Genomic DNA, 26,688 nt, shown 5'->3' on the forward strand with positions numbered 1-26,688 from the left:
CTTTTTCCTTCACTAGGAATTTTTTCCCACAGGTTTTTTATCTTAGTAAGGTTTTAACGAGACACATTATCTATCAAAGGACATCCAAGGAGGAGTGTTATGAATATCTTATTAAGTGGATGTCCATCAAGATCAAGATAAGTTTTGATGTATTTTAAATTCTAATAGTCATTAGAAGTATATCTCTACTTCATTTATACATTTTATGCCTATAAATAGAGACTTTAGAAGTTTTGTAAATATCCCATTGATCAATAAAAACACACTCTCTTTGTTCTCCCATTCTTTTGTTCTTTACTCTCTGTCTATTTATTTTATAACAATATAAACCTTAATCGCTAATATATTATTATGCATTTATTAAACAACACCTAGGGTACGTTTGGTTCACTATAATGGAATAGAGTTATAATTGAATAGAGTTGTAATGGAATAGAGTTGTAAGCAGAATTCAATTGATTGGTTAAATGGAATAGAATAGAGTTGTAACAACATTCTTGTGTTTGGTTGAATGAAATAGATGTTGTAATAGTATAAGGAAAAAGACTTAAATGACCAAAGTACCCTTAGTAGAATTTTTTAGGTAGATGATTATTGTTATTGTTATTGTTATTAAATTTTAATAAGATTATTGTTAAATATATTTTCATAAAAATAATATTAAATAATTTAATCATATTTTAACATAATTATTATTAAATACAATTTAATAAAATAATATATAATTTAATAACATTCTTAATATAATTATTATAATATGAATTAAAAATCATAATATATAATATTATAAAAATAATATATAACCTACTTTATTATTTTTAAAATGCAATACATATTTAATGTGCTAAAATATCATTAGTGAAACAAATAATTTAATTATTCCAAAATAAAAATAAAAAACAAAATATTAGAAGTAATAAATAGGTTGAGAATTATATTTCACATCTAAACATAATATTCATATATTAACAAAAAGTTACATGATTTCATTAGCTTATATGTCATAATCTATATGTTAAATTTTACAACATCAAAAAGTTACAACATTGTAATGATATTCTACCATGTCATTATACCATCCAAATATTACAAACACAAAAAGTTACCAAAATATCACAAACACAACCATAGTTTTTAATGGTCAGCAAGAAATCTTCTAACCCATTCCAATCGCACAGAAGAAGGTAAACTAAAGAAAATGAGCATTTGTGTTGGATGGTCTGGAATTTTACTCAACGCACAATAGCGCTCATCCTCAGTTAAACCTTCTACTTCGAATAAGATTGGATATAATTTTAGAGCACTTTCTTGAATGGCCATTTCTGACTTTTGTTGAATTAACACTTCTGAAGAAATGCTCCTATTGATTTCAAGGTCAACAGTCCGTATGTTTTCCGCCAATAAAGTGGAAGCATCAGTAAATGAAGTAGAAGAAATATGATCACTCGCATCAAAAATATTTTTTGTCTTCTTTGAAAATGTGGAATCGCCTTGGTTTCTAGGTGGTTGCGATTGTGTAGCTGAAAGATCCATGTCACCCAAAGAAACATCAGTTTCGCATCCATAGAAATCGTTTCTTTCTTCATGAGTATTTGTAGTAGCTACATTCTCAACATCTATTTCTTCAATAATATTAGCGGCTGTTTGAGCATCTTTCCCAGTGGTTGGATCTTTTGCGTAGATGGCAATAAGTTGGTCAGAATAAGAGAAACTACGATGTCTGAATTGATCAGCTTCTTTATGACTCTATAAAAAATGAGGAATCCATATTAGATATAATTTTGGTCAAAACAAGTTAATAAAGACTTGAAATAATTCTTATATGTATATATGAGTTCAACACAGCATCTTCAGCAACAACAAGCTGCCTATGCTCGTTCCAACCAAAGCCGCTATTTTTTCCACTACGCATGTCATAAAAGATTGCCCAATCCATTTTCGATGCTCTAATCCTTGATTCAAGATTAGGTTTAGCCTTTAACATAGCATGGGGTAAAACTTTTTCTAACATTTTTTCCAGCTCATTTAAATAACCGACTTTGAATCTAATATATGCATTAAAGGTTCCAACATTCTGCAAGTCCCATATAGGCAACCAATGCAACATCTTCTTTTGGAACCCATTCCCTTTTGGTTCTTCGAGATCTTTGGGAAGAAACACTTGATTGTGAAAAACTTGACATAACTATCTTAAGAAAAAACGCAAATTAAAATTAAGTTCAATATTATGAATCAAATGGTCAACACTTTATAAAATTATAACACATGATGAATCAAAAGAAAATAAATTATAATTCAACAAGTCTAGTACAATACAGAAAAACAATTCAAACACCACCAAAGTGTAATGCCCTGATTTATTTAGCTTTTTTTTATGAATTCTATCATAAATAAGTATATACGTCATTGGTTCAGTGTTCTGATTGTATGTTTGAGGTCTTGGGTTCAAGTCTCATTGTTGGAAAATTTTATTATTTTTTATCCTAGTGTTACACCTATTGAGTGGCTTATGTTATATTTTCGGTCAACTCATATCAGAATAAGCCTGTTGGTTCAAGTGGTAAGATGTTAGCTTGCCCTAAGGTCTTGTGTTTGAACCCCTGTATGAGCGAAAGAAGTTATTTTTGCTTCTGTGAGTGTGTGATCGGTTTTGTAGTAGAAGTTTGGTACAATTGAAAGTCTGTGGTGGAAGTTGAGTATTAGTAGGCCAGTTTAGTGGGATTTGTTAGTTAATGGGATAATGGGGTGTTGGGATGTTCTTTGATTTTATTTGATTTGATTTTATTTTTATTTTTATTTTTCCTTTCTCAAATTTTCTTTTCTGACGTTAGTTTCTTCTCTCCCTCTTCTTTTCCTCTACGATTTCCTTTTTACCTTTTTCTCTCTATTTTTTCCAACAAATCGATTGTTCTAATCATTGGGGTTCGGTATTCCGGTTGTACCTCGTTTGTTTTGGTAAGTTTGTAAGTTCATTTAGTTTGGTTTTCTTTCATTTTGAGTTGGCGTAATGATGTAGTTAGGGAAGTAAATTTTCTGCGAATGTGTGTTACGTAGGAGAAGACTGTGAAGTAGTAAATTACGTTTTAACGACTTAATTCGTGATAGTGGTTACTTTCGTCAGCGGTAAGTTTGTGTACGTTGTTCAAATTTTTTTTGTCAAATTCGTAAATTAGTTATTAAAACGGTGTTTGGGATACTGTTTTTAAGTTCTAGAGGTCTCAGGATTGCTTCCATATCAAAATTGAGCCAAGTGTGTAACGAGAACACGAGAAAATGTCAGTCGACAAAAGCCAAAAATCTAGCCTGTCGGTGCCACACGGGAGTGTGTCCAATTGTGTGGTAGGCCGTATGCGACATATGACCGTGTGGGCCGTGGGCCAAGTCGTGTGGGCTACATGAGCAAGGCTATTTTGGGCGTGTCGACCACACAGGCATGTGGGCCCAAATTTTAAAAAATTTTCCCTAGGGTTGCACGTGTCATTTTGATCGACTGTGGGCCTTCCATAGGGTGGGCCTTCCATAGGGTCGGTATGGGCAAAATAAGCCCTTAAGCATAAAACTTGTTACTCTGTTAAACTGACAATAGCTTAAATAATGTTTATATGAGATTTACGAGATATGGTATGTTTAATTTGATCTGTCACACCTATGCGTGTATAATGTTTATTATGTGTAAACATGCATATTATATGTTATTCTGTTTATCTGTATCTATGTATGGGGCAAGTTATGTATATGTGGAGGAAGTATCCTGTGAAGCAATACGTCACCAATATATTAGCAGCATAACTACGATATATTCTGATAAGTATCGTATGGAAACTATATGGTGTGTAGGGATGGGTGAGTATTTTATAACCCACATGGTGTGTTAGGATGGTCGGAGTTGGTGCTAGAGAATGGGGGTAGGACTATGCATTTTGGATTCTGTATGATTCTATCGATAATCTGATTCTGTAAAGAATTTATGTATGTATCTGTTCTGTTATGTGATAAAATTTGAATTTATGTTTCCGTTGAGTTACGCACTGAGTTATTTAAAACTCACATCCGTTTGTCTGTTCTGTTCAGGTAATTCTCAGGCATAGGCGGGTTGGTACGACGGAGGCTCAATTGTGACCACTAGTTTGTAAATTGTATTTACTTAATAGTTTATTTAATTTTCTAGTTTTCTTTTGAGAGTATTGTAATTTTGGGACTCTCTATACTTTTTGGTTTTGTTTTTGGATTTGGGTTTGATTTAAGTTTCTTGCGACACTCAACAAAAAAATTTAAGAAAACAACGGTTTTACGTAAACAAATTTTTTTAGAACACAAACTCAATTTTCAAAACTTAACGACTTTTATACTTCCGCTGTAAATTATGGTTTTGTTTGAAAGAGTAAACAAACGATGGTTTTACGAATGAGTATAACAACATATTCTTTCAAATAAAGAGGTACAATGTCTTTAAAGGAAAAAATGAATTTCTAATTTTTCTTCGTAATATCTCCATATTTGACCATAACGTCTAGGCTGGATTGAGGTGTTACATTTAGTGCTATCAAAGTCAGGTTGCAAAACTCGGGATGTGAAATTTTGGGTTCAAAATTGTATTTGTAAAAGAACTGGTTTTCAAGTAAAGTTTTTTTCATTTTGAGTAAAGCATGTGGTACACCGAGTCTTCGCCGCTGACCTTGTAAGTACTTCTAAACTTAGAAATACTGTAGCTAGAAAACTTTGAATTGTCTGATACTACACTGAGTTAGTTAGGGACTGAAACTTCTGAAAATTTCTAAAACTTTTGATAAATATTTGAAGCATAAAATACTTGCTAGTAAACTCTAAAATTGATACATAAAATTTTGTAATGTAGATAAAACAGTGATTACAATGAGTGCTCGTGGAATGCATGGCCATGGTACTCTTGGGTGCGGCGAGCTTCGTAGAGGGACTCGAGTTGAGTCTTCCTCGGTGGGCAGTATGCCTAATTTGGATATGAGTGAGAAACCATCTACACCTATTACTGAGGCCGGGTCTCAAAGCCACTCGACTGGCGACAACGCACTATCCCAAGCCATACTGAGAGTATTGGAGAGGGTCGCTGGACCCCATTCTAAATTTGGGATCCGTGGGTCGGTAACTGAACGACTTCTGGTCTAATGATGCTAAACTGTTTAGGGGCGTCACTGGAGTCGCCCTTACTGTGGTCGAATATTGGTTGGAGGCCACAGAAATGATAATAAACGACATTGACTACACCCCTGAGCAAAAACTGAACGATACAATATCTTTACTTTGCGATGAGGTGTACCAATGGTGGTTACCGATTAAGGAAGGTACTCAGCTGGATCGAATTAATTATGAGTATTTTAATACCATCTTCCAGAGGAAATATGTAGAGGCAAGCTATATAGATGCTCACAGACGTGAGTTCATGAATCTCACTCAAAGGGATAAGACTATGGCCGAGTATGAGGCCAAATTTCTGAGATTGAGCTGTTACACTCGAGGGATGATGGCATTGGAATATGAAAAATGTGTTCGCTTGGAGGATGGTCTGAGGGACAGTCTGAGAGTTTTGATAGCTCCGCAGAGGGAGCGAGAGTTCCTTGTTCTAGTGGACAAGTCGAAGATTGCTTAAAAGGTTAAGCACGTTGAGCACCAGAATAGGGACCGAGAGAGGGTAAGAATAAGAGGGATTCAGAGCCCTCTAGTTCTGTCTAGAGGCCTAAGAAATGAGCCAGACCTGATGGACCTTTTAGAGTGGAAGTTCTAGCTGCTCCTACTGTGGCTCAGCTGTGCAGTGACCATGGTAGGCACCATGGTGAGTGTTGGAGGAGGTTCGGAGCATGTCTACGATGTGGGTCGATGAAGCACCGTATTAAGGATTGTCCATAGTGATCTGATCAGATGTAAGCTCTAGTTACGAGTTTTGTTCAGCCTCGGAGGGTAGTTCAGTAGCCGTCTAGGGGCTATGGTCCAGCCAAGAGTGGTAATGGTATGAGTAGGGGACAGAGAACACCGGACAGAGGTGCTAATAAGACTGAGGCAAAGCAGTCTACGCTAGTATATGTTGTTCGATACCGTGAGGACAGAGACGCTCCTGATGTGATTACGACTACGTTTCTTATTTATGATGTTTCTTATATTGCACTAATAGACATAGGGTCAACACACTCTTACATAGCTAGTTCTGTCTCTGATAACTTGGGGATTCTTATTAAAAGTACTTCTGGTGAGATTTTTGTACTGAGTCCGTTGGGCCAATCTGTTCAGGTAAATAGACTATATAGGAATGTACTGTTGGAGGTACTAGGGGTTGTGCTTTTGGCTAATCTGATGGAGCTACCGTTCGGAGAATTTGATTTGATTCTAGTATGGACTGGCTTGTGGAGCATCGAGTCAGTTTGGTTTGTGCTACTAAGAGGGTAGTTCTGATATCTGAGAATAACGTGGAAGTGGTTGTGATTGACGAGCGCTGAGATTACCTATTTAATGCAATCTCTGCTCTTGTGGCCAAAAAATTGGTTCGGAAAGGTTATGAAGCGTATCTAGCCTATTTAAGTGATTTGACTTCTGTGGACTCTTCTGTTGAGAACATTAAAATAGTTAAGGAATTTTCAGATATTGTTCCCGAAAAATTACAGGGTTTACCTCCGAATCGAAAAGTTAAGTTCGATGTTGAGCTTTTACCGGGTACTGGGGTGTTAGGATATTCTTTGATTTGATTTGATTTGATTTTTATTTTTATTTTTCCTTTCTCAAATTTTTTTTTCTGACGTTAGTTTCTTCTCTCCCTCTTCTTTTCCTCTACGATTTCATTTTTGCCTTTTTCTCTCTATTCTATTTAACAAATCAATTATTCTAATCATTGGGGTTCGGTATTTCAGTTGTACCTTATTTGTTTTGGTAAGTTTGTAAGTTCGTTTGGTTTTCTTTCCTTTTGAGTTGGTGTAATAGCGTAGTTAGGGAAGTTAATTTTCTACGAATGTGTATCATGTAATAGAAGATAGTGAAATAGTAAATTAAGCTTTAACGTCTTAATTCGTGATAGTGGTTGTTTTCGTCGGTCGTGTGCGAAACACAGCCATACGACGGGTGTGTATGTGGCCGTGTAGGTCACATGGCCTAGGCTGATTGGGGTGTGTGGGCCCACACGAGCATGTGGGTCCAAATTTCAAAAAATTTTCCCTAGGGTCACACGCGTCGTTTCGATCGATTGTGGGCCTTCCATAGGGTCAATATGGGCAAAATAAGCCCTTAAGCATGAAACTTGTTACTTTGTTAGACTTAAAATTGCTTAAATAGTTTTTATATAAGATTGACGGGATATGGTATGTTTAATCTAATTTGTCACACCTATGCGTGTATAATGTCTGTTATGTATAAGCATGCAATTATTTGTTATTCTGTTTATCTGTATCTGTGTATGGGGCGAGTTATGTGTATGTAGAGGAAGTATTCTATGAGGCGATATTTCGCCAATATACTGGTAGCATGGCTGCGATTTATTCTGATAAGTGTCGTATGGCTGGGCGGGTGTTTTATACCCCACGTGGTGTGTTGGGATGGTTAGAGTAGGTGTGTAAAGGATAAGGTAGGACTATATATATTGGATTCTGTATCATTCTGTCGATAATCTGATGCTGTAAAGAGTTTATGTCTGTATCTATTCTGCTATGCGATAAAATATGAATTTACGTTTCTGTTAAGTTACACACTGAGTTTTTTAAATCTCACATCTGTTTGTTTGTTCTGTTCAGGTAATCCTCGGCATAGGCGAGTCGGTACGACGGAGGCTCAGTTGTGAACACTAGTCTGTGAACTGTATTTACTTAATAGTTTATTTGATTTTTTGGTTTCTTTTGAGAGTTTTTAAATTTGGGACTCTTTGGACTTTTTAGTTTTGTTTTTGGATTTGGGTTTGATTTAAGTTTCTTGCGATGCTCAACAAAATAATTTACGAAAACAATGGTTTTACGCAAACAAACGTTTTTGAGAACACAAACTTAATTTTCAAAACTTAACGACTTTTATACTTCCACTGCAAATTATGGTTTTGTCTGAAAGAGTAAACAAACGATGGTTTTACAAATGAGTATAACGACATATTCTTTTAAGTAAAGAGGTACGATGTTTTTAAAGGAAAAAACGAATTTCTAATATTTCTTCGTAACATCTCCAGATTCAACCATAATGTTTAGGCCGAGTTTTGGGTGTTACACAAAGTTCAATAAACTAGATACATGAAATAACATAAACAAATTAACGTTTACTATTTTTACCCTAAACCTAACTAATTTCTAGATGCTTAACATTCATCGAACATTTGATTGTCTAGTTCCATCCTCCAAGTAGCCCATGCATCTGATAGATGAATATTTACGATATTCGATTTATCATCATCTATCACATTACTAGGTAATCCTTCTCCCAACTCTGCTTCAACAGGATTAAGACTCATATAAGTTTGAGTAAAATTATGGAGCAAACACCATGCAATAATGATTCTATTGTGCACCATCACATGATAGAATGATGGACTCCTAAGTATTCCCTATCTAAGTTTTAATAACTCAAAGCATCTTTCAATAACATTACGTGCTGAAGCATGTTTCATATTGAAAAATTCTTTCGAAGTACTTGCTGGTAACCCTGACGCCACTTATTCAAATGATATATTTGTCCTCTAAAAGGCGCAAGAAATCCTTCACAGTTTGTATATCCAACATCAACTAGATAATAACAACATATAAAAAACTATTTATCATGGTTAATTTCCCAAAAAAGTATGATCTTAAAAATTAATTCAAGTTCCTCCAATTTTGCACTTTACCATGAGGAACTTTTAGTCCATGTCTCCTACTAATGGCATCTCGAAGAACCCGTCCACCAGCAACAGAACCTTCCCAACCAGGAAGAACATAAACAAAATACATATCAGGTGTAAAAACACCTAACATATTTGTTGCTCGATTACCTTTTCGCGTTCGATATCTAGGTTTATCAACTGTTGGAACCCTAATCTTGATGTGAGTTCTATCTAAAGCACCTAAGTAATTTTACATCGCATGTATAAAACCTCGGGTTAGGCTACTATATTTAAATCTAAATCAACTAAATTTTATACGAGGTATATAGGAAACTCACTCTAACACCTTGAACCATTTCCACCTTAGGTCTGTAGAATTAATTGTACTTGACTCTGCCTTTTTAAATAACACATCTTGTAAGCGTATGAAAGCATTTAAAACATTGTGAAATGATCTGGTAATGGTTTCCCTAGACTTACTAAAGTGATGCTTGATAACTCGATTTTCAGATGATAAGAAATGACATGTAAGAACATTACCACTTGCTCATCAACAAGCATGTTCTTTAACGACTTCAATCCTCCTAAAGTTTGTAACATCTCACATAGTTTAAAAAAAGTAACATTATTCATCTTAACTTGTTCAATACAGGTCTCGTCACTATTATGTACAAGACGTTTCACATAATCTCATTTTGCATAAAAATATAAAATATATGATCTAATCTGTAACACCCCAAACACGGCTCTAGATGTTATGGCCGAATCTGGAAATGTCACAAAGAAGGATTTTGAAATCAAGGTTATTTTGATAAAGCTTTGTATAGTTGTTCGTAAAATCATCCAAGTTTTATAACCCATATTCGTTTTTAACTATTACTGAAAACGTTATTTAATTATTTCATTTGCTAAAACATAATTTATAACGGAAGTTTTAGAAATCGTTATATTTCAAAATCCAGTTCGTACTTTCAGAAAAACCTTTATTTTCGTAAAACTGTTGCAAATAAAAAGTCAAAAATGAAATTCCAAATCCAAAATAAAAACCAAATAGTTCAGAGAGTCTAATAATTAAAAAACTCCCAGAAATAAACATTATTTAAATAAAACTATTATTGAAGAAAGTTCACCAACTAGTGGTCACCGTGAGACTTCGCCACACCGATCCACTTATGTCTGTGGATTACCTAAACAGAACAGACAAGCATATGTGAGTTTTCGTAAACTCAGTGTGTAACCCAACAGAAATAGACATACTATACATACAGAAATCACATTTACAGTCAGATTCAGATTCAGATTCAGATTCAGATTCAGATTCGGACTTAAGTCTTTTACAGATATAGATAACAAAATCAAATAAGTAGAACAAATATACAGAATCCTTCCCCCATCCTCTACACACCAACTCCAACCATCCCATCACACCATGTGGGGTTAAAAACACCCACCCATCCCTACACACCATATAGTATCAATAAGACACATAACAGAAAAATATGCAATCAGGCTACCAGAATATAGGCGAAGAGTCGTTATACAGATCACTTCCTCCATATATACGATTCTCACCCTAATCATAGATACATGATACAAATGTTGAAATATCATGCTTAACATGCTCGCATACATACAACATATATATAGAATAGCTAGACATACATAATAGTGTCCTACTTAGAGCAAACTATCAGAATATCAGATCACATAATTTATGGTTTGGTTATCTCTTACTGACCCTACGGTAGGTCCACAGTTGATCAAAACGACCCGTGCGACCCTAGGGAAAATTTAAGAATTATGGGCCCATATGCCCATGTGGCCCACACACCCAGATTGGCCTTACTCGTGTGGCCCACACGGCCTGGCCCAAAAATCACATGCTCGAGAGGCCCACCCACCTAATCTGGCCTAGCCCGTGTGGCCCACACAGCCACACTCACACCATCACACAGTCGTGTCTCACACACGACTGAGACACGACCAACCACATGGCCAGACACACACCCGTGTTGAATCGACAGAATACTTTTTCGACTTTCGCTGAAACCCAATTTTTTACGTTTTGAGAACACACCTCGTATGATTTGATGCGAAACCAGTCCCGAGACCATTAGCACCTAAAGATAGAATCTCAATGCCCTATTAGTAAACGATTTACGAATTCAAAAAAACTAAATCGAGCAGTGCTCAAAACTTACCACCATAGGAATGACTACACACGAAAAACCGTTGAAGCAAAACTCACAGCTTCACCGCCTTCACCTACACAACCATTTGCAGAATTCAGATTTCTTACAACTATCATTACGTCACAAAAACGAGAATGAAACGAAAAACTTACCGAGACAGCGCGAAAGACAGTAAAATGTGAACCGATTTGGAAAAAAATAAAAAAGATAGAAAAACAAACGTAGAGGATGAACAAGAGGACCAAACGGCAGAACCCAAGAGGAATGGCAGAAAACTAACGTCAGAAATTTAGAGGAGAGAAAAAAAATCAAATAAAATCCATCAATTTTAGGCACAACCTCCTACTACCCACCAAATCCCCCAAAAACTAACCACTAACCTCATCCACTCTTAGAATTTCAACTCCACTCAAATTCTCACAGTCATTCGAAGCAAAAACTATCACCTTTGCTCATGTAGGGATTCAAACACAGGACCTCCAGTACACTAACACCTTACCACTCGAACCAGAAGGCTCATTCTGATATGGATTAACAGAAAATTTTATATAAGCCCACTCAACAAGGATAAGGCTTGGATTTAAAAATAACCAAAATTTGCAACTGTGAGACTTGAACCCAAGACCTCATACACACACCCAAAACACTTAACCATTAAAGTAAATACATATTTGTGTCAAGTATTTATAGAAGTAGAAATAAATTATTCAGGGTGTTACAACTCTACCCCCTAAAAGAAATTTCGGCCTCGAAATTACCTGATCCAAACATATGAGGATACTGCATACACATCGAGTCCTCAGGTTCCCACGGGGCTTCCTTAGTGCCATGATTCTACTACAAAACCTTCACTAATGGTATGGACTTCCTCCTCAGAACCTTAATATATCGATCTAAAATTTAAACTGGCTCCTCCTTAAAAGTCAAATCCGATCTAACCTAGATCTTCTTAATAGAGACAACGTGAGATGGATCACACCGGTACCGCCTCAACACCAAGACGTGAAACATATCATAGATACGGTCCAACTCTAGAGGTAGCTCCGACTGATAATCAATAGGTCGCACACACTTCAGAATTTGATATATCCCGATGAACCTAGGGCTCAACTTACCCTTACGACCAAACCTCAAAACTTTTGTTACGGAGAAACCTTAAAAAAATGAAGTCACCCACAATGTACTCAATATCTCTTTTTTCAGATCTGCATAAGATATATGTCTATTGGAAGCCACCTTCAGATGATCCCGAATCAGTCTAACCCTATCTTTAGTCTCAAAAACCAACTCAGGACCCAAAATTCATTGCTCACCCAACTTAGTCCAACATAGCGAAGTACGACACTTACAAATATACAAAGCCTCATAAGGTGCCATCTGGAAGTTAGGCTGGAAAATGTTATTGTAGGCGAAACCAGCTAACAACAAAAAATCTACCAACTACATCGGAAATCAATCACACAACTCTAAAGCATATCCTCTAGTAACAGAATCACCCTCTCAGATTAACCATCGGCCTGAGGATGGAACGCAGTACTGAAGTCCAATCTTGAACCCAGAGCCTCATGCAGTTTATTCCAAAACAGGGAAGTAAACCAAGGATCCCTATTAGAGATTATCGAAACCGAAACCCCATGTAGTCTTACAATCTCAGAGATATAGAGCTTCGCTAACTTTTACAGAGAGTAGTCTATTCGAACCAGAATAAAATGGGTGAACTTGGTCAATCGATCCACGATGACCCAAACAGAATCCTTCTTAGCAGGTGTCAAGGGCAACCCACTAACGAAATCCATCGTCACTCGTTCCCACTTCCATAAGGAAATCTTAACAGGCTGGAGCAAACCCGAAGGCAACTAGTACTCAGTTTTCACCTGCTGACACGCTAGATAACGAGTAACAAAATCTGTTAACTCACGTTTCAAACCCGACCACCAATACAGTTCACGGAGATCTCGATACATTTTATTACCATCAGGATGCATAGCATAAGGGCTACTATGCACCTCCCTCAAAATCAACTGTCTCAAATCAAAATCATTCGGTACACAAACCCAACCTCGAAAACACAGAACCCCATCTTTATTCAGCCCAAAATCAGATGTACTGCCACTCTCAACCTGGCGAAACCGTGAAACTAAAGACTCATCCCCTAACTGCCGAATTTGATCAAACCAAGTCGACTTAACTTACAACTCGACTAACAAACTTCTGTCATCGAACAAATTAAGACGAGCAAACATCGCACTCAAGTTAGTCATCGCTCTACGACTGAGAGCATCAGCCACCACATTGGCCTTACTAGGATGATACTCTATCGTGCAGTCATAATCGTTAAACAGTTCAGTCCATCTACGCTGCCTAAGATTTAACTCCTTCTGAGTAAGGAAGCATTTGAGGCTTTTATGATCGGTGTAGATAATACACCTCTCACCATACAAATAGTGCCTCCAAATCTTTAACACAAAAACCATAGCAGCTAACTTGAGATCATGCGTTGGATAATTCCCCTTGTGTGACTTAAGCTGACAGGACGCGTAAGCCACAACCTTACCATCTTAGATCAGCACACATCCTGAACCGATGTGTAACACATTACTGTACACCATAAACTCTTTACTATATTAAGGCTGTATCAAAACAGGAGCCTGAGTCAGAACAGACTTGAGCTTCTCAAAGCTCAATTGTTACGCATCAATCCAGACAAAAGGAACACTCATGCACAGAAGTTTAGTCAAAGGAGCTGCAATCAAAGAGAATCCCTCAACAAATCGCTGATAATATCCCGCAAAACCCAGAAAACTGCGAATCTCAGATACGTTCTTAGGCTGTTTCCAATCAAGCACAACCTCAATCTTTCTAGGATCAACTCGGATCCTTTAAGCAGAAATGACGTGCCCCAGAAAAGTTACCTTTCGCAACCAGAACTCACACTTGCTCAACTTAGCGTAGAGTTGTTTCTCTCAGAGGATCTGAAGCACTACTCTAAAATGCTCATCATGCTCAAACTCAGTCTTAGAGTAAACGAAAATATCATCGATGAAGACCACGATGAACTGATCTAGAAACGGCTGAAAAAATCAGTTTATCAGATCCATGAATGTAGCTGGAGTATTCGTCAAACCAAAGGGTATAACTAGGAACTCGTAGTGCCCATAACGAGTCCTAAATGTTGTTTAATGAACTTCCCCTTCCTTAACTCTAAGCTGATGATACCCAGAACAGAGATCTATTTTTGAAAACACTGAAACCCCTCGAAACTGATCAAACAAATCGTCGATCCTCGGAAGTGGGTACTTATTCTTCATAGTCAGTTTATTCAACTGCCAGTAGTCAATACACATCCTCATGGTACCATCCTTTTTCTTTACAAACAGAACTGGTGCCCTATACGGGGACACACTAGGATGGATGAAACCACGATCTAGAAGCTCTTGAAGTTAAGCCTTAAGCTCGGTAAGCTCCTTTAGTGACATACGGTATGGAGCGATGGACACCGGAGCTGTACCCAGTAGAAGCTCAATTCCGAACTCAACTTCTCAATTTCGAGGTAAACCCAGTAACTCCTCAGAAAAGACATCCGAAAATTCACTCACAGTTCTGATATCCCTGACGGAAGAGTCCTAAGAAATTGAAACACTTGCGAAAGCCAAATACGCCTCACACCCTTTTCGAACCAATTTCTCAGCCACCAGAGTGGAGATTACATTAGACATATAATCTCGACGCTCACCGATCACAACTATTTCCTTATCATCCTTGGTCCTCAGAAAAACCCTCTTAGTCGCACAGTCCAGACTAACTCAGTGCTCAACCAACCAATCCATACCCAGAATTAAGTCGAACTCCCCAAACAGTAGCTCTATCAGATTTACCGGAAACACAGTCCCTTGTACTTCTAACAGAACATTCCTATAAAGTCTACTTACTCGAATAGACTGCCCCAACAGACTCAGTATGGTAATATCACTAAAAGTACACTCAACAGAAATCCCCAAGTTCTCAGAAACAATACTAGCTACATAAGAATGAGTAGAACTTATGTCTATCAAGGCAATATATGAAGCATCAAAAATTAAAAACATACCCGTGATCACATCAAAAGCATCTCTATCCTCTCGGTGTCGAGTAGCATAAACCAATACAGGTTGCCTCACCTCAAACTGATTAGCATATCTGCTCGGTGCTCTCTGTCTTCGACCCATACCATTACCACCCATAGCTGGTCTATGGCCCCTAGGTGGTTGTTGAACTGCCCTCTGAGGCTATACAGAACTCGGTGCTGAAGCTTGCATCTGATCAGTACACTATGGACACTCTCTAATCCGATGCTCCAAAGACCCACACCTCAGACAAGCCCCTAACCTCTTCCAACACTTGCCCGGATGATGCCTACCACAATCACCACATGGCTGAATCTTAATAGGGGTAATAGGAACCCCCTCTAACAGGCCCATCAGGTCTGGCTCATTTCTTAGGCCTCTAAATAGAACTAGAGGGCTCTAAATCCCTTTTATTCTTGCCTCTCTCAAGATCCTTATTCTAGCGCTCCACGCGCTTAACCTCTTCGGTGATCTTCGCCTTATCCACCAGAACAGCAAACTCACGCTTCCTCTACGGAGCAATAAGAACCCTCAAACTGTCCTTCAAACCGTCCTCAAAATGGACACATTTTTCATACCCAGATGCCACCATCTCTCAAGCGTAGCTGCTCAACCTCAAAAACTCAACCTCATACTTGGCCACAGATTTATCTCCATACGTGAGATTCATGAACTCACGTCTACGAGCATCAACATAGCTCTCGCCCACATACATGCCCTGGAAGGCAGTATTAAAATAATCCCAGTTCAGACGATCCGATTAAGTACCCTTCTCAACCGACAACCACCACTAATACGCCTCATCGCAAAACAAAGAGACTATACCCTTTAATTTTTGCACAGGAGTACAGTCGATATCTTTCATAATTCTCTCAGTGGCCTCCAACCAATACTTGGCCACAGTAGGGGTGGCTCCAATGACTCCCCTAAACAGCTCAGCTCCATTGCACCGGAATCGTTCAGTTACCGACCCACGGCCCCCAGATCTAGAATGGGGTCCAACGACCTTTTCCAACACTCTGAACATGGCTTGGGATAGTGCGTCGTCCTCAACCGAGCAGCTTTAAAACCCAATCTCAATAGCTGGTGAAACCGGTGTCTCACTCGTGTCCAAATTTGGTATACTGCCCAAAAGGAAAACTCAGCTCGAGCCCCCTACGGCCCCTATCGCACCCACGAATACCACAACCGCGAGTTCCACGAGCACTCATCGTATATTTTCAAATTTATCTACATTGAAAATTTTATGCATCAGTTCCAGTATTTATTAGCAGATATTTTATGCTTAATTTATCAGAAGTTCAGAAGTATTTTAGAAGTTTTTGTAATGACCCAAAATTCAAGGGCATCAGGAAAGTACATTATCGGGCCTCCGTCTTAATAAATTGAGCCATAAATAATTATTAAAAGTAATTATGAGTTTAGCTTAGTGTTTAATTAGGTATTAATTAGGTGAATTTAGTCTAATTAAGAATAATTAGGAAAAAGGATTAAATAGAGTAAAAGGTAAAAGTTTATTTACAGATTAAAAGAAAGTATAAAGGATCAAAATGGCAATTAAGCCATACTTGGAATATGAGGTGGCAAACATTAAGATTTTTGTTAAGTTATAAATTATAAATATATTATTTTAGTTATAAATTATATTAAATTAATTCAAAATAACTATATTATAAGATTTTATATGATAAATAAGTTATGATTTTGACAAATGGATGGTGATAAAATAATACATGTGTAATTAAAATATGTATATATTTGTAGTTTATAGATTTAATTTACTTATTAATTAAGCATAAGATATTTATTATTTATTATTAATTATTATTAAATTAAAAGATATTTAATAATTAAATAATTAGTATAAGATTTTGGTTAATAATAAATTATGATTTTGCCAAGTGTATGGTAAAAATAAAATACAAGTGTATTACATTTATTTATTTACTTGAAAATTAAGTAATGACAATTGTATGGTATTGATGGTGTACAAATGTGAATATATGATTAAATATTTAATAGATATTTAGAATAAAATATATTATATTATTATAACATAAAGTAAATAAAATAAAATGAAATAAAAGAAAAAAGAAATGAATAGGCAAGGGACGAAACAGAGAAGAAGAAGAGAAAGAAAGAAAGAAAAATAAAAAGAGAAAGAAAGGAAAAACTAGGGTTTAAGATTTTAAAGCTTTAAAGGTAAGTCAATCAAGTCCTTTTCTTTTAATTTTGATGTTTTAGAAGTCTTAGAACAAAGTTTTGTTGAATTTAAGCTAAAATTTTGCAAGTTCTTAGATTTTTGAATATGATTCATGTTGAACAAAAAATGAATTAGGAATTTAAATGATAGAATTTCTAGTTAGAACGATAAAAGGATTAAATTGTGAAGTAAGCTATAAGTTTTATGTTGTAGGGACTAAATTGAGGAAAATTCGAAATTAGTGAAATATGCTGAAAATTTAGTAGTTAAATTTGATTTTAGATACAATTTGAATAGAAATAGAGTGTGAATTAAATTAGAAAAGTAGATAAATCTAGTTAGGATTAAATAAGAATTAAAGTATAAAATTGGATAGAAATTTTATTATTATTGTAAAATTTGTGCTATAATTAATTATTTGATTATTTAATTTTCGTAGCTAATAAAGAATTCGAGGTATTGGCACAAAAAGAGAAGGAGAAGGTCGTCGAGGAGTAACTGTGAAATTCGAGTCTGTATTATTATAATTCAAATTATTTATTATTTTAATGTTAAATTTAAATTATGTGTATGGTAAGCAAATAATAAGGTAAGTGAAATATAAAGTAAGTATTATTATTAAGTTGAAAAAAATTCAATTGAATAATGGATATATAAGTGAAATTGAAATGAATATTGACTTGAAAATGGAAAAGTAAAACTTAATTGAAATGTGAATTTGAAAAGTATGTGTTGGTATTGAATTATGTTTTGATTAGTGAATGAAAAAGTATAATTGATATTGAAAATGAATTCTTGAAATAAAGGTGAAAATTGGATTGTGAAATTGAAATACCCTATTAACTAGTCGGACTGAGTCAAATATAATTGGCATGCCATAGGATTTGGAAGAGTGCGGGATTTATCGGCTTTGCCGATCAGGCACTTTATGTGTCGTACATCAGGCACTTTATGTGTCGTATCTCAGGCTCTTTATGTGTCATATCAGGCACCTTGTGTGTCGTTTTAGGCACTTATGTGTCATATACTGATCAGGTACTATGTACCGTTTTAGGCACAATGTGCCGTACTAGTGTGTTTGGGTTGGAATCCGTGTATCCGTCAAAGCCCAGATTGTTAATAGGGTGAATAATTGAAATGAGAAAATCAAATGAATTTGATCGATTGTAAGATTGAACATGAGGAAATTTAAAATTGTGGATTGAAATTGAGATTGAAAACAAAAGGCATGAACTTAATGTTCAAGTAGTGATTGAAATTGTTACATGCGATATGTGATTGAAATTGAAGAATAGCTATAAATTTTATTGTTATTGTTAATTGATGAAAGTTTAAGAATGAATTGATATTTGAGAAAATTGGATAGTTACATGCTTGGTAATTATAACTTTTTATTGCTATTATAATTTGAATTATGGTAATACCACTGAGTATGGAATACTCAGCGTACGGTTGTTTTCGTGCGTAGGTTGATAGGAGTCCAGTGTCTCAGTCCAACATCCGAACGATCCCAACTCCAGCATAAAGATTTTGGTGATGTTTTCTTCCTTTAAGTGAAACTGGCATGTACATAGAGATTATAATGGTTGTTTTAGTATGTTATATAATTTTGTTGTAAAGAAAGATATTTGGTGTTTTGATGATTAAATTAGTAAAATGGTAGAAATTATTTATGGCATTGGTATTGAATTGGAATGGCTTGAATAGTTGATGAGCTAATTAGAAATGTTAATAGGGTTTTCATTAATTAAGTTGTTAAGTCAATATGTCAAGTATGATTTAAGTATATTTGAGTATATAAATGTATTGGTTGAAATACTGGAATTGGTTTGGTTGCGATTTGAAATTTGCAGGGAATGTTCAATAATTATAAAGAGGTTATATTGAATTTAAAAAAAAACAATGAAGCCAATTAGTATAAATTTATATGAATTTATGATTCTTTTATATTTGTTTGTTATTTATGTAAGAATTATTTGTAAATTGTCCGAAATGTCTAATAATGCCTCGTAACCCTGTTCCGGCGACGGTTTGGGGTTAGGGGGTGTTACAGTTTTAGTCTCTAACTAACTCAGTATAGTTTCAGAAAGTGCTAACTACAATGTTTTCAGAAAGTTCTATCTAAGTTCAGAAATACTTACAGGATCGGTGTTGGAGATTCGATGTACCACACACTTTATTCAAAATTATCACAAATTACTTTAAAACCAGTCCTTTTTAAAACCAAATTTTAGAACCCAAAATTCACAACCTGAGTTTTACAACCTAGCTCTGATACCACTAAATGTAACACCCCAAACATGGCCTAGACGTTATGGCCGAATCTGGAGATGTCACAAAGAATGATTTTGAAAACAAAGTCATTTTGATAAAGCTTTGTATAGCTGTTCGTAAAATCATCCAAATTTTATAACCTATATTCGTTTTTAACTATTACTGAAAGCGTTATTTAATTATTTCATTTGCCAAAACATAATTTATAACGGAAGTTTTAGAAATTGTTATATTTGAAAATCCAGTTCGTATTTTCAGAAAAAACATTTATTTTCATAAAACTGTCACAAATAAAGAGTCAAAAACGAAAATCCAAAACCAAAATAAAAACCAAACAGTTCAGAGAGTCCAATAATTACAAAACTCCCAGAAATAAACCTTATTTAAATAAAACCATTATTGAAATCAACTCACCAACTGGTGGTCACCGTGAGACTCCGCCGTACCGATCCGCTTATGTCTGTGGATTACCTGAACAGAACAGACAATCAGATGTGAGTTTTCATAAACTCAATGTGTAACCCAACAGAAATAGACATACTATACATACAGAAATCACATTTACAGTCAGATTCAGATTCAGATTTGGACTTAAGTCTTTTACAGATACAAATAACAGAATCAGATAAGCAGAACAGATATATAGAATCTTACCCCCATCCTCTACACACCAACTCCGACCATCCCATCACACCATGTGGGGTTAAAAACACCCACCCATCCCTACACACCATATACTGTCGATACGACACATAACAGAAAATATGTAGTCAGGTTGTCAGAATATAGGCTAAGAGTCGCCATACAGATCACTTCCTCCACATATACGATTCTCACCCCCATCATAGATACAGGATACATATGTAGAAATATCCTGCTTAACATGCTCGTATACAAACAACATATATATAGAATATCTAGACATACATAACGATGTCCTACTCAGAGCAGACTATTAGAATATCAGATCACATAATTTAGGGTTTGGTTATCCTTTACCAACTCTACGGTAGGCCCACAATCGATTGGAACGACCCATGCGACCCTAGGGAAAATTTCAAAATTATGGGCCCACATGCCCGTGTGGCTTGCTCCTATAGGCCCACACTTCCAGATTGGCCTTACCCGTGTGGCCCATATAGCCTAGCCTAAAACCCACACTCCCGTGTAGCCCACACGGCCACACTCACGTCATCACACGGTCGTGTCTTGCGTAAGTCCGCAGCTTCGTCAGACACACGATCGTTTCTCACACACAGCCAACCACACGGCCAGACACATGCCCGTGTGGCATCGACAGAATATTTTTTTGGCTTTCGCTGAAACCCAATTTTCTGCGTTTTGGGAACACACCTAATACAGTTTGATACGAAACCAGTCCTGAGACCACCAACACCTAAAGACAGAATCTCAATACCCTGTTAGCAAACGATTAACGAATTCAACAAAACTAAATCGAGCAGCGCTCAAAACTTACCATCGCAGGAATGACTACACACGAAAATTAAACTGTTGAAGCATAAATCACAGCTTCACCGCCTTCACCTACACAACTGTTTGTAGAATTCAGATTTCTTACAACTATTGTTACGCCACAAAAACGAGAATGAAACGAAAAACTTACCAAGACCGCGTGAAGGATAGAAAAATGTGAACCAATTTGGAAGAAAACAAAAAAGACAGAAAAAAATGTAGAGGATGAACAAGAGGACCAAACGGCAAAACCCAAAAGGAATGGCAGAAAACTAATGTCAAAAATTTGGAAGAGAGAGAAAAATTCAAGATAAAAAGATAAACAAATCAAATAAAATCCCTCAATTTTAGGCACAACCTCCTACCAACCACCAAATCTCCAAAAAACCGACCACTAACCTTATCCACTCTCAAAATTTCGACTCCACTCAAATTTTCATAGTCAATCAAAGCAAAAACTATCACCCCTGCTCATGCAAGGATTCAAACACAGGATCTTCAGCACACTAACACCTTACCACTCGAACCAGCAAGCTTATTATGATATGGATTAACAGACAATTTTATATAAGCCTACTCAACAAGGATAAGGCTTGGACCTAAAAATAACCAAAATTTGCAACTGTGGGACCAAAACACTCCCTAAAGCAAATACATATTTGTGTTAAGTATTTACAGAAACAGAAATAAATTATTCAGGGTTTTACATAATCATTGGTCTATAAGTATTTAGGATATGGATGACACCCAGTGTAACTAAGAACCAACTCGCAACTGTACACATTTGCAACCATACTATCAATGCTAGACCAATTCTTTTACACCTCTCACTTTGTACTATTAAAGGCAGACGAGCCGTTACTGCAAGATATTAAAGTGTTACATATCTTCAAATCATAGTAAAGGGTCACATTTCTTCAATAGTAATTTCAATAACAGTAAAACAAAATCAAAGAATTTAATTGCCAAAGAACTTACAGTGATTCAGTGAATACAAGATGTTTAATTGTGGGTGGAGGAAGCAATCAAGTAAGCCAAAGAAGAAAATAAAGCAATAACACACTGTCAAAGAAAAATGAACAATACATATTAATAATCTTTGCAAAGCATAAAATAGAAATTACAACTATCTTTGCAAGTAAAAAACTTAAAATTCATTTCTTTATCAATTACCCAAAAAAGGAAAAAAAGAAAAAAGAAAAGAAAATAATGTGTTTTTGTGGATTTGATTAATTGATGACTGATGTTTAAGAATTATTTTCAAAAAAATTAATATTTAATACATCCACACCCTCACATTGTAATTAACTAATGTTATATTTAAATTAATAATTGTGAATAGAAAAGATATATTATTTTGTTTGAATAGTTAAAATTAGTAAAAGGAAAAAATAATATAAATTTAATAATTTTTGTGGGAAAAGAAAAGAACTAATTGAATATATTAATTTTTTATAAGTTACATATTGAATAGTTAAATAAAAAGGGCTCAACTTTCTTAACATAACATTTCACTTAAACTAAAAAGTATTTAAATAAGGTCTTATTTTTTTTACTTTGTATTAACTCAATTCGATTATAGGTATACAGATGTGTTAAATATCTTAAAATTATGCATTTTAAAATATTCGATTATTATTTTTATTTAAATAAAATCTAAAACTCCATATACATTACATTCTTACCATAACATGATTTGTTTGTAGCATTTTACATTTTTTTTGTTTCGTGGAGATAATTTTATATTTGAATAAAAGAAGTTTAACTCTCTTATTAAAAGTAATGAGTTCACATGAAGTTTTGGTATTTTTATTATTAATTTTAAAAATTTAGTTTAAAAATATACTAAATTAAATACACCGATTAACAATTGTAGATAAAGTTTTTTTGAAATAAAATATGTTCGTAGTGTTAATTATGATTTTAATCAAACAATATAAGTAATATAAACATTGTTTAAACACCAAAATTAAATATAACATAAATGAAACATATCGAAAATAAAAACATATCGAAAATTAAATATAACCAAAATGTTCTTATTTAAAGTAAAAAGATTAAAATCGAATTATAAATGTAGTTTCACATGTATATATTGTCTTTCCCGTATTACTAGAAAAGAGTAATGGTATATTCATTCCGATGGAGATATTTGTTTATGTCCTTTTTCCTTGTTCATTTTTTTCTGTTGTTGTTGACTCTTGGCATTTGGCAGCCTACGAGGGTGTGCTACTCTTTACCTTAGCAACCTCCTTTTCCATTAACAAATTTCATATTTCCAAAGTTGAACACATAACCAACTTACAACAAAGACATTGGGAGGGTATTGTTACCTTAGCAAACCCTTGAGGATATCTTTCCCCTTCGTGTTGCTACCTTCAACCAGTCTTTTAGCTAAAACACACAAACCATTCCATTATTTCAAGAGGATACACATTTAACACATAATGGTTTCAACTTAAAACATTGCATGGTTATTTTACACAATAAACATTTGAATACACGGTTGAGAGGGGGACTTTTCCCTTCTCAAAATTTAACATGTGGTAGCTCCCTTCTTCCCTCTCAATTCGAACAACAAAGAAAATGAGCAGAAATATGAAATTCTCCTAAATATTTTCGTCTTTCTGCCTTTTTCTTTTTTCACTGTCCCCCTCTAAGCAACCCAAGAACTTTCCTAGAACCCTTTTTGAATCCCAAATTCACATACAAGACAAATCATATGAAGTTACAAGAACATTTGATGTAACTTGTTTTTTTTAGAACCCAAATCATATGAAATATATATATGGGAGTTTCATATGTTATGAAACATGCATCTGTCAAGAAATTGATATCCTTGCAAATAAGGAAAAATTTCACTATCACAAAAGTATACTACACTTGCAAATATATTTTGAGTTAAATTATCCTGGCCCAAAATAAAAAAACCAAAACCTAGATCTTTTAAAACTTAAAATCAACCCAATGATCAGTTCCAACTAAAAAATCCAAAAAAAAAAAAAAAAACTTAACAAAAAACCAAAGGAAAAATGCATTAGTTGATGAACACAAATTGAAAAAAATTCTAAATTGCTACTACTCTCACTGCTCCTTCAACCCTTCACCGTTTATCATAAAAATGAATGGAAAACATGAAACCAATAAAACTAAAAATGAACACATAATATTACATAAGGTTGAACAATTAAAGCATACTCATCTAGCATATGACTAAACTAAAATGACTCAAACAAGTAGTGCAAACACGCAACAATGATAAAACATGGAAAAAAAGACAATTTAGGAAATGGTTTAAGGTATATCACACTAGAAATGCAAGTTTCGTAAGATTACATGGTCAAAAAATGAACACGAATGGTATTAAACAGCAGCAACCCTTACTGTTAATAGTAATAATATATTAACAAAATATACATGTATAAACTAAAATTGAGACACTGTTGGAAACACGATGCTAAAGAAGAGTAGCTCTCATAAGCATAACAACAATATAAATGGGGATTAATCAAACAATTAAGAAGCATTAATAAGCAAAAAGTTTCCTTTAATCATATATAGGCTTTATTAGTAAATTGGCCCTTGATATCAGTCAATTAGAACATGACAAGCAGCATATTCTTTATTGGATGTCATACACTTTGGGGGTGAAATGAGACAAAATTGATAGTTTAGTTTAAAAGACTAATATGATAGTTGGAGTATAGTTCAAGGGACAATTTACTAATAAATCCTATTATATACACATTACATACATTGATCACAATCGAATTCAAGAAGCAATATTACATAATCCATTTTACGGCTCCAAAAACCAAGAATCCCCCTTATCGACTTTCTCACAACTACTGCTTGTATAAACTGAATGCCTAACAACCATTACAAGATTCTTAAGCTTGGCATACGGATAGTAATTACTGAACCCTTATACAGTTTCCTATCATTTCTCAAAAACATGTACTCTTGATATTTTCGACTTATTTTAAATGTACTCTAGCCAAATTTTTATTGAGGATATAAAGTAGAAGTTTATTTTCAACTAAAGAGTTTCACAGCAAAATATCCAAGAGAACAATCTAAGAAAGTGAGTTCCTTCCTTTTAAGGGGTTTACATAGCACACATACTTAATTAATATCAAAATTGTTATTGAAGGTTAATTTAAATTGTATTTTGCGAATTGTGAGGCTGGATTCAAGCTCACTAAGAGCCATAGGGTAGCAAGAGTTCAGCTTAAAATGAAGCCTATGGGGTGAAAATAACAACATAAGAGGTTCGTGACTCTCATCACTAAGCCAACTAATCATAGTAAATATAAATTCTTATCACTGGTTATAAAAGAAACTCAAAGCTAGACAGTAGAAGAAAGATATGATAGAAAATAATGATCTCTATAAGCCATTCACCATAGAACATTTTGTAAATGATTAGAACTAAATTATTGTCACTAAAGACAAGGGCTTGCATAGATGGCTAGGCTAGAGTACACTGCTTGAAAAATAAAAGAAGAAAAGCAGTTAAATAGGCAATAGCTTCAAGTTCTATCAAATTCACATTTTTAGTCTCAAATCCATGTGGTTTGATTTTCTCTTCTCAGGTAGTGTTGCCTAAGTTCTTCATTAAGTTCTATAAAGAGTTGAGTTGTTTAGCCGGTGATTGTATAACTCTCTATAGAATTAGGAGCAGAACCACTCTAACCAACTAAATACTATACCAAACATCTTTTTGGAAAAATGCCAATAAAACAATGCAGAAAGAGTTAAGAAAAAAATGTTACCTCTTTTAAGGGAGCTAGATTGCGACCATTCTCCCCATAAACAGAGTTAATAACATTCTCAGGAACTTTAATCTCTACAGTTGTATTTGTCACAACGGTAGATTTGTTTCCACTGCAAACATGAGAAGAAAGGGACATTAGTTATGAGAAACTGTCTGAAAGCGTTACTTCCCATTCCCCACTCCCAATTTGGCCCCATATAACACCATTAAAGTAGCAATATAAAACCAGCATCAATCTTCAAAATTATAAAGGATATACTAAATTGATTTCGTATAATGACAAGATAAGATCTTGAGAATTTAATTTAGTTAATTTAGATGGTTTACCATCACTGAAAAGAAACCTATTATTTCTACTAATTTAACGAAAAAATCAGAAAAAAAGAAATCAAAATGGGAGAAGAAATAATTACAGGCAGATGAATCGACTGCAAATCTAGAAAAATTTTTGGCAGATTAGAGATTCAGATAGAGACGAAGATAACCCTTTTGGCAAAACATAGATATGCCATTTCCATTTTCAAGACTTTGAACCAGTCTTGTTAGGGTTACTAAAAGAGGTAGAGAGGAAATTGAAAGGAATAACAAAAGAGATAAAGGTTTACCTAAGGGAGGACTGCTACTGGTAGGAGACGAAGGAAGCAAAGGATGTTAGGATTGAGACCAGACTGAGTAAGAGCTTTTTTGAGGTGAGAAAATGGGAGATTAAAATAAAATGCTCCCTATTCCATACTTAAACACGTAATAGAATAGACCGGTAATAAACATTCTATTGAATCAAACTATGACTTCTGGGGGACCCATAAAATTGGGGTGTAATGGCATAAAATTGAACCAAACATGCCCCTAATATTTTAAAATTTTAATTAAAA

At 34.8% G+C, this 26,688-nt stretch overlaps 1 protein-coding gene across 15 annotated transcripts; it reads right to left on the bottom strand.

Moving 5' to 3' along the window:
- Positions 1 to 995: 995 nt before the first annotated feature.
- LOC105773798 (uncharacterized) lies at positions 996 to 26,545 on the bottom strand. 15 transcript variants are annotated; one of them, XR_008196731.1, is made up of 10 exons: positions 26,422 to 26,545; positions 25,815 to 25,926; positions 23,373 to 23,433; positions 20,221 to 22,101; positions 19,981 to 20,037; positions 11,745 to 16,319; positions 10,996 to 11,059; positions 10,872 to 10,914; positions 9,925 to 9,981; positions 8,119 to 8,421 (listed from the first exon to the last, which is right to left on the bottom strand). XR_008196731.1 is itself a non-coding variant. In XM_052632304.1 (8 exons), exons 6-8 carry the CDS (start codon positions 20,224 to 20,226, stop codon positions 1,135 to 1,137), a joined length of 675 nt encoding a protein of 224 aa, XP_052488264.1. In that variant the 5' UTR covers positions 20,227 to 20,962; positions 21,044 to 21,111; positions 22,018 to 22,101; positions 23,373 to 23,433; positions 25,815 to 25,926; positions 26,422 to 26,545; the 3' UTR covers positions 996 to 1,134. The 15 variants fall into 15 exon arrangements, 6 of the variants coding, with proteins under 6 accessions (XP_052488264.1, XP_052488262.1, XP_052488263.1 ...); XR_008196732.1 differs by lacking the exon at positions 9,925 to 9,981; XR_008196733.1 differs by lacking the exon at positions 8,119 to 8,421 and having other exon boundaries at positions 9,761 to 9,981; positions 15,074 to 16,319.
- Positions 26,546 to 26,688: the final 143 nt, after the last annotated feature.

The sequence above is a fragment of the Gossypium raimondii genome, chromosome 6, assembly GCF_025698545.1.
Source record: "Gossypium raimondii isolate GPD5lz chromosome 6, ASM2569854v1, whole genome shotgun sequence".
Classification (NCBI taxonomy): domain Eukaryota; kingdom Viridiplantae; phylum Streptophyta; class Magnoliopsida; order Malvales; family Malvaceae; genus Gossypium; species Gossypium raimondii.